The following is an 18,566-nucleotide window of genomic DNA, read 5'->3' on the forward strand; positions in this document are numbered from 1 at the left end:
ATACTGTCTGCATATGGGAAAATATACATGTGTAACTCCTCCACTCCTTTGGGAGGACGGGCAGAATATAAACTGAATAAATAAATAATAAGAAATATAAATTCATAAAAATATACTGATGTTTTAAAAAGTGCTTCCCATAATCAGGCTCTGCTTATATTTATTTACAGTTTTCACCAGCATGCATTTCACTTGTGGACTTTGAGGGGACTTATTCAAGCAAATAGTATTGTGAGGGTTTTTTTTAATCATTATTATTTCACAGAAATCCATAATGACCATGAAAAACAGCACATTGTGAAGTACAAAAGCTCAAAACAGAAGAAACCATTAGTAAACCAGCAACCATCTAGAGCTTGGTAACAAATATATGCAAAGAATATATTTAATAGCCTGAGAAAGTACCTGAGAACACCGTGAGTCTGAACAAGACCTTTCAAAGGATGTCATGCCCCAAGAGAACCAGGACATCTTCTCAGTCTCTTGCCTACATGTGGTTTATCAGCCTCTCTTTTGGTGATTCTCCATTGAACAAGAGAAAAAGAGACACACATTCTTATTCCAGTCATGGAGCCTGCTTGGCATTGTTCCAATGCTAGGGATTCCTCAAGGATATGAGTAATAGTATGATTGCAGAGCAGGCTTGGCAACTAACAGAGCAAAATAATTCTAACCAGGCCCCTTTGCATGCTGGGACGCAATAGGACTTGCCATGTTTACAAAGAGAAATTTAAGCTTGACACGTACAGATTGCTTTAGCAAGCAGGCACCTTTAAAGTGCCACACGTCACCAGGGAGTTTTAAATAACTGCCTGCCTTCATCCTTTTATTGAAAGTGGTACCCTTGCCTTTTGCTCTGCACAAAGCTTTCCACAGCAGCCTAGAACAGACTCAGGCTACGCCCATTGGATGGCATTCTAGTGCAATCCTAAGGATGTGTTATCAGAAGTAAGCCGTCTAAAGCTCTATGGGACTTACTCACAGGTAAGTGTGCATAGGATTGCAGCCTTAAAGTCCCAAAAATCATTTAAAGCAAATGCTCTACAATTTATTTATTTTTTTAAGTTTGGGGGGCCTTGTAGGAGATTTTAGACTCAGAAAAAGTAGTAATCACCAAATGGGTACTTTCAATAGATTTTAATGCTTTTTGAATTGTCTTTTGGTCATGTAAAAACCAAACAGATAACTGAACGGAGCATTTTAAGCCACAGGGGCTGAAATCCATAAGCATGGTAGTGCAGTAAAATAAAACAACAGGTTCTATATTAGGAAATCAGAATCACATAGCACTAAATCATAAAAGGAAAGTAGGCATGTAGAAATATGGTAAGGAAAGTTGGCTTAAAAAGAACAAGGCTCATCCTTTCAAAGGATTTCATGGAACAGGAAACAGATTCCATGGAATAGGAAGCAGCCATTTGGATATGGTTACCTAGATTTTCAGGACAGATGAGCAGGATCAAACACATTTACTGGGTACCCCATAAGGAAAAAGGAACAGTTTTTTTCTTTTAACAATATCAATACTGATCTGCACCTGCAAATCTGAACGTCCTGGGAACTAGAGCTGCGACCTTTTATCAGGTGAAACCTCAATGATTGGAAAAATTGGCAAAATCCCTGTAGGGATCTCAATGCTTTAGAAGCAGAGCTTATTAAAAAACCAATCATAGAATCTTATGTTAATAAGAGGTCTCTATTTCCTATGCAAATAAGGGTAATTTGAACAGAGCACTCTTAAAGTGTTTAACTACTAGGCAGAACTAAGCGGGGGGGGGGGACACATAATGGCTACTTGAAAGCCCATGAGTTAATCTGACAGAAATTAGGGCATTATTCCAGATCATTGATGTGTTGATGGGCAACAACCAACTTGGCAGAAAGAAGTGGGAGGGAAGTTAGGTTCTTGTTGCTATGGCAACAGACTAGAAATGCATGTGAGACATGCTATAGGGTGGCAGAGTTGGCTGCTGCAAAAAAGGGGGGAGAGGTTGGATCTTTTTACCAATGGAAGCCAGAATGTCAGTCTAAGGGATTATGTGCATTATAGGTTTGCTCATTGCAGGCCTAAACTTCAAGTTATACACACAAACTTGTGTTATAAAAGTCCAATAGCTGCTTTGGATTCATCTACAGGAGGGGGATTTGCTTCAGAGATAATAGCAAAGGAAGAGGAGTTGCCTGTTGCTTCTCTACTCTAAATACCCCCAAACCATATTATAATATTAATGACTGTGTCAGTATCTATGTTCCCTGTGCTATGAAGAAACTCCTGCAATCTCAGTCTCTGTGAGAGGTAAGCAAAGGTGAATATATATACAGTGGTACCTCGGGTTACATATGCTTCAGGTTACATACACTTCAGGTTACAGACTCCGCTAACCTCGGGTTAAGAACTTTGCTTCAGGATGAGAACAGAAATTGTGCTCCGGTGGCGCGGCGGCAGCGGGAGGCCCCATTAGCTAAAGTGGTGCTTCAGGTTAAGAACAGTTTCAGGTTAAGAACGGACCTCCGGAACAAATTAAGTACTTAACCCGAGGTAACACTGTATATGAATTTTGGGCATTGTTTTATTTAATTTTCACGAGTCAGAATGTTTACTCAATTCCCATTTATTTTGACAATATTTGGGCAAATCCCAAATTCATAAGGAACGAAGAAATCAACGACTAACATATTGGAGCTAAGAAAGTGGGGTCAGAAGTTGAGGGCCCCACGCGTGGGGGGATGTCATTGGGACTCCATGGGCCAATTCTACCCTCTCCTGCTGATGTGTGTTGTAGCCCCCAACAACATCATGTGCACATTCATTTGAAGGGGCTCTGTGCTTGCCTTGAACCGCATATACAAAACTAATCAGAAAAGAGCACCCCAAATGATCAAAGAGATGGAGCAAGACACCTATGAAGAAATTTTAGTTCAGAGAAAACGTGAGCAAGAGTTGCTATATGATACAAGTGTAGAAAAGAACCCTGGAAACTGTTGGTTACCCCATGGGATTTCACTTCCCGAAAGCCCAGGTTCACAGCTGTGGGGGCCCCTCCTAGACTACGCAGTAGCGAGAAGTGACTTTTGCCAACTTAACCAGCTGATATGCCATCTCAACCTGTTATGTACTGAGTTGAATAGGATCCAAAATGCAGCAGTCTGATTGGTCCTAGAACAACGCAGCAGTATAATTGGTCCGTAGGAGCCACCCAATCCAGCTCCAGATGGAATTGAATCCACAACCTGATTGGCCTACAGGAGAATCCCAGAATTAGCCAATCACGTGCAGCCCATTGTGTAAATAATGTATATAAAGCAGATACTGCGGGGGGGGGGGGACTTCCATTCCTCCTCACCACTATGAGCTGAATAAAGAGCATGAAATCCACTCTCGACTCCGAGTATATTTCACAACCGTATCAAGAGAAAGGACCTTACAGCCAGCCCATACCTCACTTAGAATGTGGGTTGTAAAACCCTTGTAGCTTCTTTAATTCCTACATACCCATTTCCTATGCATCGAAAATCCAAACAGGAGAGCTACATTGATTGCATGGTGAATCGTCAGAACTGTGGGAGAGCAGCTGAACCATAGGACATCTAGTGGGGCACCTGTGGGTCATCTAGTCCAGCCCCCTGTAATGCAGAAATATTTTGCCCCATGGGTAGTTGGAAGAGAGCACCACATGCGAGGTGGGGTGTTAATTAAGAGAGACACAAAGGGTTCACAGTTCTCATTAAGCCAAGGTATGGATGGGCCCTTGCTTAGTCGCTCTGGTTCCACCAAGACTCAACTAATGTGCTCTTTGTGGGGCTGCCTTTAAACATGTTCCAGAAACTTAAAATGCAGAACGTAAAATCCATGCAGGTTTTGAAAGAAATAACTAAGGACGACAGAATTTAGATCTGTGATTTCTCGCCCAAAGCCACATGGGTGCTTCATGCTTTCAAACTGCCTCGTGTGTGTTTACTCAGTATACATTCCTCCCCGGCTGTTCCTACATGGAGGAAACGTATTGCTTTATTTCAGAACTGGGCTTGGTGTCTGATACTGGCTTTTCCTTTTCCGTTGTTAGAAACCACCAATGTACATTCATCTGAATGTTGGGTGAGGCCGACTTGGCCAGCGCGACGAAACTGCGTCTCTTTCCCCGGGTTGCTGGCGCAACAGGGGGTTGTTGGCGCGCGCGCTTCCAGCGCCCCTCTCGCGCCTCCCTCCGAAGGCGTAGAGAGGCCGCGACCACCCCCGAGAAGAAGCCCGCCATTTCCCACTCGGCGAGGCGGGTGGGAGCAGAGAAGGAGAAGGGCAATAGACAGGCTGGATAAATATTCATGATGAGGCCGGTGATGTCACGATGAGAAGCCGGGCTCTGCCGTGTGGCCTCGCGAAAGCGCCATTTCCTGGAGGAGAAGAGGCGGAGAAGGAGCAGGAGGAAGGCGAGGAGGAGGAGGAGGAGGAGAAGGCGACTTGTTGAAGGAAGTCGCGGCGGCGGCAGAGCAGAAGCGGCGAGAGGGGGAGCTCCGAGCCCGGCCGAGGCGAGCGGCGCTTGCTCGCCGACTGAACTCCGCGTACCGCGCGAGGCCGGCAGGGGGGGAACTCCTCGGCTCGCGGATCTTGGATTACAAGCGCAGCGAGCGGAGGAGGAGGCGGGTCAGCCAGCCGGGAGCGAGCGCTGGTGCAGCTCCCCAATCTGCCGCCACCTCAGGCTCCCCTGCCAGGTCCCTCTCTCACGCGCGCGCGGGAAGGAGAGACCCTCCACGCGGCGGGACCCCCAGCCCTGCTGCTGCTGGAGGCGCCCAGCGCATTCCCGAATCTGAGGGCATCGCTTTGGCTCTCCTCGCGGCTTCCCCTCCCTCCCTCCCGATCCCGCTCTCCCCCAACACCCCCAAACCGCCTCTCCTTCTCGTTCGCCTCCTTTCCACCACCCCCGTTTCATTTCTTCCTTGGAAGCGAGCGGAGGCAACCCGGCGTGGAGGAGGATGACAAAGATGATGATGTGGAAGAGATGGAGATGAAGCAGACTATGCAGATCCGGGGACTCCTGTTGCTGCTGCCGGCACTATGGGCTCTCCTCCTGCGGGACGTCGCGGCTGTCACAGGTAAGGCGGAGAAGGCATGGCTGACCCCATGGACTTACTTAGCTGGTTGCTGGACTCGTTGGGGGTGCCTCTCCTCCCCCCCCCCCAACTTTGTCCCTGTGGGAGCCCTTGCTCAAGTCTGACCTCTTGCGCGGATCTGGTCTAAAAATGCCCTCTTGATTTAATCCAGAAATGGGAATCCCTCCGCCTCACGCGCGCCCACCCCCGTCCTTTGCAAGGCTGGCTTGTTCAGGCGGTTCAACAGACAAACAAACAAAACCTCTCACGTTGACAGCTCACTTTTTTCTCCCGGAAGGGACTCCCGGGAAGAGTTAGGAACAAGAGCTGGTTGCCACTCTTAAGTACAGCGGCCATACATCCCAGTGTGTTGTGGAACTGGTCTAAATCAGAGTTGCTGGTCTGAGCTGAAACAAGTTACAGAACTTAATTGGGGGGGATGTGTCTCTTCCCCACCCCTTACTTTCTTTGTCGAGTATCCTTTATTTGGATTGTGTATTGTTATTATTTCATTTTCCACCTTGTTGCCGTGCACATCAATAGTATCTGCAGCAGAGTCAAGCTTGTAGTTCTTATGTTTTCTGAATTTGACTCGCTTCCCCACGGCCCCTTGCTATTTGCAGAAAGCCAGCTCTTCAAAAGAGAATGAATGCAGTCTTGGAGCTGTCACGATTTCAGATCTCACACCCCTGTTGTGAAATATGATCTCTTCACCTAAGTGCCTTAAGCGCCTCATTACTTTTCCAGAGGTCCTGAGTGGGGGCACAGCAACACTTACTGGCCCCAGGGGGACTGCTCTGAGGCTGGCATATTTGGAGGTGGAGGGGAAAGTCAGAAAATCTCAGATTGGATTGACATTCCTTGAAGCCATATTTTGGCAGCTAATCTATGGAGTACATCTGTTTTGAAATATTCCTGTCTTTAAAAGATCACTTGCTTTGACTGGCGTAATAATCACTGGAAATTTTGATCTTAGGGTTTGCTCATTGAGCAGGCACTTTAAATGTGTGTAAGGCTTTTGCCGCCTAATTAATAAAAATAACTTATATTTTTGTATTTGAATATTGATCTTGTTCTGTGTAACTTCTCCTTTTTCTGTGTAACTTGATCCCATGCATTCATCATTATAGCAAGACATCTGTGATACACACACACACACACACACACACACACCCCAGTGATACAAAAACTTTGGGAAACTTAAAATCCCCATGTGTGCTCATTGAGTATTCATTGTATTCATAGGTTATTTTGGGAATGCACAATGTTCAGTCTATTGTGACCCATTTGGTGATGGCATAAAAAGAGACATTCCTGCGAATGCTGCAATTGCAAAATATTTCCATTGCAGCAATATTTTCTCCTTTATTTAACATAACATAATCCTAAATACTCTTACTAGGGAGTAAGTCCTAGTGAGCCCAGTCAGAACTTACTTCTGAGAAAACATACATAAAGTTACATGGTTAGTATACATCATGAAGGTAAAGAGGTTATTCATTTCTACAGGTATCTCATGATTTCACCTCCAATAGACAGAGTCAGTTGGGGAGACAACTGGAAGGATTCCAAACATTTACATTGAGAATTCATCTTCCTGTGGAATTGAACTAGCCTAAATAAAGCACTAATGAGTGAAACTGAATATGTGGCATGCTGTCACAAGGTGCAGTTTCTCAGTGTTGCTTGATAGGATGGGAGCCCACCTGTAGGTGAATCTGATGCTCTTGGCTGGGCTAGTTATTTGACTGCAGGTTTCTAGCTCCTGATCTGAAGACACGGCAAGGTACATTAACAGATCCAGGACACCTGCTGACTCCAGCCTTGATAACTGTGACGATCCATTTGCCCACTATTGTACTGGAATAGGAGTTACTCTTCCTGAAAGATGTCTAGTGTCGTCGTGTTCTGTCCGGGCCATGAGCTGACAGTTTTAGGTGGGAGCTGTCAAGCATCAGTTTCCAGGCTTAGGTGCTTTATGTGCTTGAAGGCTGGAGTCAATATAAATCAAAGTTGTCCATTGGCTGAGCAAACATAAGTAGATGAGAGCAAAAAGACAACAGAGGCTAGGCTGGAAGACAAGCCTAATACACTGGCACCACATTGACAGTACCCTATGTTTTCAGTTCCCTATGATATAAAGTTGACAGCATCATAACCAGGAACAAAACTGACCAGCATTATATAGAATTCCCAGCTAATCAGAGTCTGCAAATGCTCTTAAAAAATATGGAAAGGTGAGAAAAGTATGGCAGGAGTGACTGGCCTGTGGCCTCCATATGTTGTTGAACTACAACTCCCATCATCTTTAACTATTGGCCATGCTGACTAGGGCTGGTGCGAGTTGGAGTTCTATGACATCCAGAAAGCCACAGGTTAGGCACCCCTGGCTATGGTCCATTCCAAGTTCCAGGTTTGTTGTGGACCAGTTCAGTCATTACAGCAGTTATCCAGAACCTGTAGGAAATGCTGCTGCTGCTGCTGCTGCTGCTGCTGCAGACTATGCATGGTGGCTATCATGCTGTACAATGTGCCCCTTTGCATGAAGAGCCTCCATGTCAGGAGCAAGATAGTCCAATGGTTCTAGCATGGAACCCATATTCATTGACATAATAAACAGCTCCCATATGTTATGGTCATGATGTGGAGCCCCCAACTCTGAGGTCCCCTCTACAGTATACACAAAGGCTCTGGGGCTCTGGTCTTGCACACTTGGCATCTGAGAGAAAAGATTGCTCTCCCATGCAGACATGTTTCTCCAGTTTCCCATTTTCTTCCCTTAAGAATGCATTTTGGATTCCTTTTCTGGCAGTAATCTGCATTCTCAGAGAATTAAAGTTAACAAGCTGCCGTGCAAAAGAACTTAGCAGCACTGGGTTGTTGTCAAGTTTAGATATCATATCGTTTCTGTAAAGAAATAGAAGTCTGTTCCCTAATCTGGGAACTGTGGCTGATTAAAGGCAAAGATCCATAGGAACCAGGCCTGGCAAGCAAGTACAACTCACAGGGTGTTCCCAGTACTGTACTGTTTCCTGCTGAGCGTTTGTCAGGGGTGGTAGTGAAATATAGAATGTCTCTTTCCCAGTCATGCTATTTCCTCCTTTCATGACAAGACACACTTCGCAGTTGGGCAGGATTTTCTGCCCACATTGGACCCAAAAGGTGGAGCAGCTCAGCTAACTTCCCAGGCTGCCAAGTTGTCAGCTGAACTAACAGAGAAAGCCATCCCGGTTTGCGAGGAATGTTTATTATGTTTCCTACATAATATAATTGTATACAGTTACATAATTGTTGTCAATTCTCTAAGCAGCTGCCATCTGGCTAGGAAAGGTAGGTGGCTAAGAGCCACACTGCTTCTTGAGTCCAAATCTGTAAGAATTGCGAAGCTGCAGCTCCTAATTGAGCAACATCTTTTGATTTCCATAATCATTACATTGTGAAGAGATGTTAATGACTAGGTTTTAATTATCTCTGTGCGTAAGAGCTTAATTAGGTAACAATCAGGGTTGGAAATTGGGAATATATATGTGTGTGTGTGTGTGTGTGTGTGTATGTGTACACACTCAATATATATTAAAATTAATCCCTGCTCTTTCCAAACCTTCCTATCACTTAACCATTCGCCCTCTTCCTTTCATCAAGTGCCAAAAGAAGACTAAAGCCAATTGGTCCCTTAAAAATTCCTTCTCTCTGTGCAAAATCCGTCCTTCTTGTACTTTGCCCAGTACACTCCTTCAAATGTGACTTGCACTATGATTTCTTGGAACCACAGCTGAGGGTGGGAATGTAAATCTTAAGTTGCCTCCCAGATATATCAATGCTTGTGTGTTATTAACCCTGTTAGCCAAGTGCATTACTGAAAGCTGAGCAGTCTTGTTGCCACAGGGTGCTGCCTACATTTCATAAGACTGCTTGTCATGTCATGCGTGTGTTTTAGGTGTATGTGGCGTGGCTATGCAGGGCTTGTTATATTCAGTTAGAGGGAGAGCTGAGAGGGAGGATGCTTTCTGGTACACACACCATTTATGTCATTGTTGAATCAAATAATAAGGGGTTAGATCATGTTTCTTAGTGGCGTGATTAATTCCTTAGCCCAACAACAACAAATGCTGCATCTGAACATAAAGTATTATTTTGCCAGCTTCATCGCTCTTAGCAATTTCCACTAAGTTTACAGGAACAACAAAAGGGAGAAAAATTACAAGGAGTGCAGCATGGGAACCAGTGAATTAACAGGCTTTGTAATCCAATAAAAGTCCCAATAAAAGAACAACATGCTTTTCTCCTACAGAGGTTCTCTAGTAGGGAATAACATTACTGATGTTGTGCAGGTGGGCTGTACTAACCACAGTTGGGTCTCCTGACACTAGCTTCATGTTCTTACACTTGCACAGTCAAAAAATCCCCTAATTACTTTATCAGTCTCATGTAGCAGTATGAGCAATTGCTAGCATGCCATAGACATATGAATGCAATTAAGTTATATACTCAGGGGGATCCTATGGTCCTGGCATGCTGGGCACATCCTCGTGGGGCATCTTGGAAAGCCAGTGTCACAGCAGGCCTAGTACTCCCTGAGGTGGTAAACCTGTGTCTGGGCACTTCAGACTGCTGTTGAGAGCTCACATAAATGAATGCGCCTTCATACAAAAATCCCACTTGACATAGGGTGCTTTCAGATGTGAGGTTGTTCAGGTACCACGAGTGGATTATTAGAAGCAGAATTTTTTTTTTTTTAATCCTGTTGGATTTTCTGCAGAAAGGGTTGTTGTTGTTTAGTTGTTTAGTCGTGTCCGACTCTTCGTGACCCCATGGACCAGAGCATGCCAGGCACTCCTGTCTTCCACTGCCTCCCGCAGTTTGGTCAAACTCATGCTGGTAGCTTCAAGAACACTGTAGAACCATCTCGTCCTCTGTCGTCCCCTTCTCCTTGTGCCCTTCATCTTTCCCAACATCAGGGTCTTTTCCAGGGAGTCTTCTCTTCTCATGAGGTGGCCAAAGTATTGGATCCTCAGCTTCAGGCTCTGTCCTTCCAGTGAGCGCTCAGGGCTGATTTCCTTAAGAATGGAGAGGTTTGATCTTCTTGCAGTCCACGAGACTCTCAAGAGTCTCCTCCAGCACCATAATTCAAAAGCATCAATTCTTCAGCAATCAGCCTTCTTTATGGTCCAGCTCTCACTTCCATACATCACTACTGGGAAAACACATCTGGAACCACCCATAGAGAATTAGGTGTTGGAGAGCCTAACCTCCTCCCTCATGGGCTGGTTTTCTATACAGAGGAACATTCAGTAATCTGAACTCTCCCCTGGGACCTGTAACTAGGTAATAGTTACAGCACTATGCTCAGTCTGTTGTAGGGTCAATAGCACAGCAATCCAACACACATCCAAAGCAGGGGTTGGGAAATGTTTTTGCCCAGAGGGCTACCTTTATCTCTGTCCCTGCCCCTGTGGGCAGACTTTGACAGGTCGGTGGAGAAACCCACTTGTCAATCATCTGGTGTCATGATGTCAGCTGATAGTGCCCCACCCACTTGTCAAAGTCACTTATGCAGCTGTAGCTTTGCCAGGGGGCATGAGGAACATTACGCTGGGGGCCCACTCAGCTCTGGCACCAACCCTGTTCACTGTTTTTTAATGAGGAGCCTCACTTGTAGAGTACTGAGTGATGTAGTTTCTACTACAGAGGAGAAAAAGATGAACTTTGTGCATCACCGCATTTCAGTTTTGTGTCCTATTGCACCTGATATGTTGCTGCCAGGCAGTCTGGGGGTGACTCATGGTTAGCAGATGCACACAACAGTTTCCTTTACAAGGTTCTCCTTGAGGATTGCTACTTGAGTAAACAGAAGAAAGAGTGCTATCACCCACCTAGTTCCATTATGCATGCCTCAGCCTAGCTGCCCATTCTGTCGGCAGTTCCTCTAATGTCAGTTTTTTGGAGGGTCACCTGTCAGGAAGGGAAATGTAACCACTGCAACGGTTACTCAACCCATCCACTGTAGGGAGTTGCATACTCTGCACTTTGGGTTTGTCTTGCTCCATGTGCCAAAGCTCTGATCCCATCAAGAAGAATATATCACAGATGTTTGGCCAGAAGAGACAATAGGCAGAGTGTGGTGTCTGGTGTTCGCTAACAAATGTGACAAAGCCCTTCATTGCCTTTGCCTGTGCATCACCAGAGTTTTTCTGGGTTCTGCATAAAACATGCTACTTACTATGTGCTCCCATGTACAGGATACTCTTGCTATCAGCTGTTGAGTAAGGGAGGGTTGTTAAGCAGCTTCCCCATGTTGCAGGCTTGATGACATTCTGTGACTGTGGGTGTCTGTGTGCTTTGTGCATACACCTTTCTTTCTTTGAGAGAGGGAGTTAGAGGAGGGGTGAAGGAAGCCTGTGTCCTAATTTGAGACATGATCTTATTCTCCCTGGTGACTCCCTCTACCTTGCTTAACACTTTGGGGAACCTTATCCTTGCAGCCCAAGTTAGAGGGGTAGAGTTGAGGCTCTTGTTGAGAGTTCACGTCTGGGTCTTGAGATAGGTACCTGTTAGCAAGACTCCAGAAAAACAAGTGCTGATCATGATAATTCATTTACTTTCATCGGACTGTTGGGTACATCAACTTAAGCACCAATGAATCTCCACCTTTGGGTGTTCCTTGAAATCAAAATGATTCAGCCCCATTATGTGCATTTTGATATCTAAAATCTGTATTTTCCCTCCTGGGGCTTTTATACCCTTGATGGGATGCCATGGTTGGCTGCAGAGGTAGTAGAAATTCAATCCTTGACTAAGCCTCTAAAGGCATTAAAAACAACAACAACAAACAAACACCTCCCAGCATGTTACAGTACAGGAAAAGGCTACTCTAGGGAAGATCTCGTACTTGCTACTGCTAAAATCAACATGTTAAAACAGAGTGAACCATCACTGCCTCTCATATTGAAAATACTATTTATTTGTTTGCTGTGGGTTATAAACAATGCTCCACACACAGAGTTCCACTCATGCATGGAACGTCCACTTCCTCTCCCTGTGTGTCCCCAAAACCTGCTACAGGGGGTCCTGCAATCCTATGGAGCATATTTTGAGGGGGTGTGGGGGACTCCAGGGGAGAGCGGAAGCGGGGAAAGTTTTGTTGTATAAGTGGAAGCCTGTTGTGCATGTAGAACAAAAGCACTGGATACAACCCTCTGCCTATTTATTTTCAATGGAATTTATATACTCGCCCCCTTTCCATTGGCATGCTGAAGCTGACAAATAAAGTCAGCACTGCACCAAGTAGTTACAGAAACTCAAGACAAAACTATTATAATAAAGATAAGACTATTATGATGAAAACCCATCAATAATTGGATAGGAAATTGACGGCTGGCACTTTCCTATTCTGCCAATGGTTAATACCTACAGCAGAGATGGTACAAAAGGCCTGGTCTTCTCTGGAAATTGGCAGCCACATTTTAATCCTCTACCTTGCAGCTTATTTACCATCTTGCTTATTTTCTTCCTTCCCACATATGCTCATCTTCTCCCCAAGCGTTCAAACAGCTTGCATCAGTGTTTGTGCAGCTAACGTATTCCATACATTTTTCTTATTGTGGACGCAATAGCTCTCTCCACCCACTCACTTAAACACATTTGAGAGCCCTGGAGCACATTCTGAATGCGTCGAACCCCTCCACCCCCACCCCAAAGGAAATCTGAGAAACGCCACCACCTGCAAATGAATTGGTGACACTCATCCAAATGGGGAATGAGATCAGAAATTTGGCACTGCCTCCTGGGTTTGGGGGTTGCCTGGCTACTGGTTGAAATAATCCCACACCACAACATTAAGGAGGAGAGGGAGAAAAGTATGCTCTGTAAATGGTTAGTTTCCTTTCATGCCAAGGCTCTTCACCAGCCTTTTCTTCCATAGTGTTTGCAAAACTGCTTGGGAGTTTTTGCAATAAAGAGAAAGTGCTTGCCGAACAACCACCCCCCTCTCCCCCTATGAATAACTTTCTAAAATGTCAGCTCTTTTCATAGGCGTAGATCAAAAGCCACCGTTTCCCAAAAGCTCATGAATATTACCTGGCAGCCAGAAATCCAGAGAGAATTTTGGGCGGAATTTGTGCTACTGTTCTGAGAATAGCACTTTCAAAAAGCATTGTCAGGGCACAGCTGCAGGGATGTCTTCTGCATCTGTATCTACCACTGACAGGTTGCTACTGTATGGCTTTCACCCTGCTGATCTCCAAATTGGCATGTTGTTAACGAAGCCCTGCATGGATTTAACCTCCTCCATTATTCCCTAACTGGAATTTCAGTACTCTCATCCTATAATCATTCGGCAAATGTAATAAAGCTCTGATGAGGCGTTCAGGTGCCTGCATGTTCTGTTCTCTGGATGTATTGTTGCACTGCGGACCACCAACCTTGGCTAATTTGCTGTATTCCCGACCTCCGCGCTCCCCTTTCGTGGGTGTGGAGAGGAGGGAGGTTGCTTTCTTCCAGGTACAAAGGCTACTGGAATGCCAATCAAACTGAAGGTGTCCCAGGGACAGCCTGTGAAGCTGAACTGCAGCCTCGAGGGAATGGAAGACCCAGAGATGCTGTGGATCAAGGATGGAGCCGTGGTGCAGAGCGTAGACCAGGTGTACATCCCAGTAGATGAAGAACACTGGATTGGGTTCCTCAGGTAGGACTGATGTACACAACAAGGGCTTCCAAGTTATATTACATTATTAATTACTATCTTCATTATCATTATCACCATCCTCACTACCACCTGCATTTTTTTTATCCTGTGACAGACCACTGGTCACTTAGTGAGCTTTGTGGTTGAATGGACATTTGAATCCTAGTCTCCCCAGTCCTAACTGTTGCACTCTATGGCACTTGGAGTCAGAGCTCAGTGCATTCCACATATTTGCTGTGCAAAACATGGTATTTGCTCCCTGGAATTCCACCCAAACCTTTTTGTCTTCCCTTGTTTAAAATCTCAGGTGTGTGCCTAAGACCTTTCCCCATTCTTGTAGTTGACAATAATACTAAGTACTTGAATAGTACCTCAAAGCGCTCAAATGCATTATCTAGTGTGATCCAAGCAGTAACTCTGTAAGTACACCAGTATTATTATCTCCCAGATTTCAGATAGGAAGCCTGAGGCTGAGAGAGTGCCTTTACTAAGGCCACCTACTGAGTTCATGGCGGAGGTGAGATCCGAACTGCAGACTTTCTGATTCATAGCTCGTAACCATTCTGCTGCAGCTATACCAGCCCTCCAGTTGTGGAGGAAAGCATAAAGGCAAATGAGCAACAGTCTGGTAAAAAATCAGAAACCAGAGGTAGGCTGAACAAGGCTTTCATTGGTCAGAATGAAATTTAGCTCTTCCCCCCACATTTTCTAATGGTTGTTTCCCAGCCTTACTATCTTCATGACCATCTCCTATTTTATTCATCACCCCAATATAAAATTTTGGTTTGTGGGACCTTGGGAACAGAGGGAGGCAGAGAGGGCTAGATTCCTCCCTAAGATTGGCCAGGAGGGTTGATTTCCCACAGGGGTGTTCAGGCAAAAGAAAGGCTTCTGGTGTAGTCAAGGTTAATTGATAAAGAAGAGGGGCAGGTGCTGTCCATTTGCTAAGACCCAGTGTATTAAAAACTCGCATTGCATTGCTTTCTGTGCCTGGTGCAGAACTTTGCTGTAGAAGGAGGAGCTGAGCTGAGCCAAACCAGTTTGGTTTCCATCCTCTAATTTTTCACAGGTTTTCAAGATGGCTTACAGAATATAAGCAAATAGTTGAAAAAAATTTTTACACTGCAATCTGCTCAATGGGGCTCAGTCCAGAGTAGTCAGTAGCGGATGGCATGGTGGGGGAGCCCTCTTCAGATAACCTCTGGTTGGTCGCAGTGCTGCTTACCAGGAGGTAGAAGGGGAAGGGCAAGGATAACATGGTACAAGCCTACCAGTGGGAACACCAGATTGGTTCAACTCACTGGTGCATTGGCACCACACCAGCCTCCTCCCCCACCAGCTTACCTCTCCACCTCCAGGTAAGCATCAGCAATGCAACCGGCCAACGATTAGGTGAGTGACAGAGCCTCGCCATGTCATCAGCTACTGTGAATGGTCATATATACCAGGTGTGAGGAACCTGTGCCTCTCCACATGTTGCCGAATTACAACTCCCATCAGCCCCAACAAGCGTATCCAACGGACAGGGATGATGGGAGCTAAAGTTCAGCAGCATCTGGAAGGCCAAAGGTTCTCCACCTGATTATATAGCAGTAATGCAGTAAAAGAGGATGCACCATTAACCAAAACCATTCCAATCCAGTCTAGGACATCTTGAGGTGTACTGGCACCTGAAATGGCCAGCCCAACCTTTTCTCATGTTTGGTAGCTCCATTAGGCAGGAAGGCCCAGAGAGGCTATTAAGCTCCTTAGGGATGTAGGGAGTTGCCTTATATCATGGATATAATGGATCAGATCTTGGTCCATCTACATAAGTTTTGCTTACACTGACTGGCAGACCTGTCCAGGGTTTCAGGAAGAGGTCTTCTATCCCAGGGACCTTCTGCAAAGCACCACGGAGTTACAGCCCTTCCCTCAATTCCCCTATGTGGTTCTCTAAGACCAGCATTGGCAGCAGATGTTGTTTCCGCCACCACTGATTTCATGTTCATGCTGTATCTGTCCTTCTGATACTGGGAGCTTTCCCCTTTTCTGGCCTAGCCTGAAGGCAAATGACAAGGAAAGCTTTACAGCCCCCCTTTCACCTTGTTTGTTCCAATGTTCTCTGCGGCAAAACTGGAGATGTACTTAAAAGTTTCCTTGCTCTCATTTATTCCCACCATGTCCCTTCCTTCTCTCCTGGTCTCTGACTAAAAAGAGATGCCCTAATTAAAATCAGACTTCTGAGACTAGATCGGAATCCTGTAGGGAGGGGAGAGGATGTGTCATACAAACCAAGTCTTAGTCATCCCCACAAGAGATGTTCCAGCACATTTACTCCATCATTTAAATCAAGCCAAGCGTTCTGCATTTGGGCCAATTATCATAGGGTAAAATATTCAAGGATAGTTTGCTTAGGATGTTGCGGCGGGACAGGTACAGCGGGTGGGCAGAGGGTGGGAGAGGAAAAGTGTCAGTCATCTTTCCAGATACTGTTTGCAAGTACAGTAATTACTGCAACAATTGCCAGAAGTATACAAGAATTACCTATTCCCAAATCCATCTCTCCGGAGGCCTTTTGAATTAAATAGTTACTTGAGAATCTTGGATTCCCAACAGAGCCCTTGAAATGAAAATGTGCTCCTGGAAACACTTGTTTTACAAGGAGCCGGGATGGGTGGGGAGAGGATATATTGCTGCATTACAGCAAACAGCATTGAAATAGCACCTCTGGCAGCCCTAATTAAATACCCTGTAGGCTGTTGCACTGATGTCTGATTTAGCAAATTGATAGGCGGATCTGGAAAAGCTGAGTGTTGCTGCTGGTTGTTCCTTCCCAATCAGAATGACACCTGATCACTTGAGTTTCATATGGTCACCCTGTGATGATCTGCCACAGCTGGAATTGGTAGGGGCTGGACTGACTTTGTCCTGCGGCTATTGCAAGCTGAAGCCGTACAAAGCTGTCTTCAGTCTGATATAAATTGACATATGTGTCTGAACTTGAGGAACTGTGGACAGAATTTCTCCCTTGGTTCATGGTTTAAAGCAACATTCTATGCATTCAGTTCCTCTCTACCCTGCTTCCCACTTTGTAAGAAAATATTAGTATGTGAAATATTTATTTAGGTTTATGTGGTGCTGAATAAGGCCAGAGATGAAGAGCTCCAGCTCTGAGTCATCACCTTGATGAGGGAATGTTTGCTCCTTCCCTTTCACTCTTGTCTAACCAACACATTTGCTTTCTCCGCATGTTTTTAGACTCCAGTCTCAGGGTTAGAGCGGCTTGGCAGACTCTTTTTTCCAAGATGAGGACAGTTAGACTTCCTGGAACCAGGGAGTTAGCTAAGTCACGTTCTGCAAACAGGAATTGCATGGCACTTGGCTAATTAATTCGTGCAATGTTTCAAGATAAGCACTTATTTCTCCCGTGTGAGTGCTAAAGATTCCTTCACTGTTTTGAAAAGGGTAGCCTCCCCTCCAATCTCTGTCTCAGTCTCCAAAATCATATGTCTCTGGTGAAAGGGCTGTAGCTCAGCGATGGAGTATTGCTTGCAGGTTCGTCAGCATCTCCAGGTAAGGCTGGGGAAGGCCCGTCTTTGAAATCCCGCCAATCAATTTGGACTGGGGAGGCACAACGTAGCGCCCTCCATGTCTTCCATCAGCTCCAGCCAGCATGGCTAGTGATCAGGGGTGATGGAAGTTGTAGCCCCAACAATATATGGAGAGTAGAGGACTACAGGGACCAATATTCTTACTCAGGACAAGGCAGCTTCCTATGTTCCTGACCTATTTTCTGTCACTTGTGGTATGGCATATGCTCCTTCTGCTTCGTGGTACCCACACAAATAGGTGGAAGACTCGCCAAATGGTTTATTGCTTTCCCTGCGTATTCAGGCTGGATGCAGTCATGGGCCACTATAAGGCCACAATTTAACATGTTCTCTGGAATCCTGGAAAACAAGTGCTTCTCAGGATATGGCAAACTGCATTCCTTTTGCAGAGCCAAAAACCAGCGGTGACACTTGTGCTTTGCATTCAGCAAGTCCTGGGTTCATTTGCTGGCATCTGCAGCTGACATAAACCTGGGTTGCAGATGTGAGAGGCTTTGGACAATTGTTTGCAGTAATGGGCCAGATAGGGCCAGGGCCTCGTAGTTAGGACAGTTTTCTGTGATCACACAAGTACATGCTGAAGCAGGAGGGATTTGCTATTTCAGAAATGGCTCCAATGTTTGTAGATCACCGGATGGAAATGGAAGAGCTTGTGATGACAGCTGCTTGTTTATGCCACAGTGCCATTTACCATTCATCGCTCTCTCAACACTTTAGCTTGAAGTCTGTGGACCGGAAAGACTCTGGGAAGTACTGGTGCCAAGTGGAGACCAACGGGAAGAAAGAAGAATCGCAGCAAGTGTGGCTCATTGTGGAAGGTAAGGGCCCTGTCACTGGCTCTTGCCCAAGGCAGGCATGCTGAGGACGCAATACTTGGCTGCATGTAGAAATTGTGAGAAGAGACTGCCTGGCTGATGTTGGCTCATTTCCAGTGTCTGTGCTGCTATGACCAAAACAATTATGCTGTCGCAGCGACCATCTAAAGATCAGAAGAGAGTGGTAGCTGGTGTAGGGGACCTATCACACAATTTTTGCTGGGTCTTTAGTTCTGCAAAATATTGAGTGCTTCCAACATTATGTCTGCCAACTTTCATTTGAAAGCATGCCCAAGAAACAGCTAGAATTAACATCTTCATAATGTTTTAATGGTGAGTGTGATGTCAGATAGGTTAACTGTAGAATGAGGGCTCCAGAGAGCCTACCAA

The 18,566-nt window shown here is 45.4% G+C and overlaps 1 protein-coding gene across 2 annotated transcripts in view; it reads left to right on the forward strand.

Moving 5' to 3' along the window:
- The first annotated feature begins 4,251 nt into the window (after positions 1–4,251).
- The window catches only part of TYRO3 (TYRO3 protein tyrosine kinase), a 64,525-nt gene continuing 50,210 nt past the window's right edge, over positions 4,252–18,566 (forward strand). The window contains exons 1-3 of one of the 2 annotated variants that reach the window (XM_081931708.1): positions 4,252–5,088; positions 13,561–13,768; positions 18,079–18,179. In XM_081931708.1, the coding sequence (XP_081787834.1) occupies positions 4,995–5,088; positions 13,561–13,768; positions 18,079–18,179 (403 nt within the window). In that variant the 5' untranslated portion in view covers positions 4,252–4,994. The remainder of the gene's footprint in view (positions 5,089–13,560; positions 13,769–18,078; positions 18,180–18,566) is intronic. The other variant, XM_081931709.1, reaches the window with a different exon arrangement.

This window comes from Podarcis melisellensis (genome assembly GCF_964234715.1).
Source record: "Podarcis melisellensis genome assembly, chromosome: 1".
Classification (NCBI taxonomy): Eukaryota; Metazoa; Chordata; class Lepidosauria; order Squamata; family Lacertidae; genus Podarcis; species Podarcis melisellensis.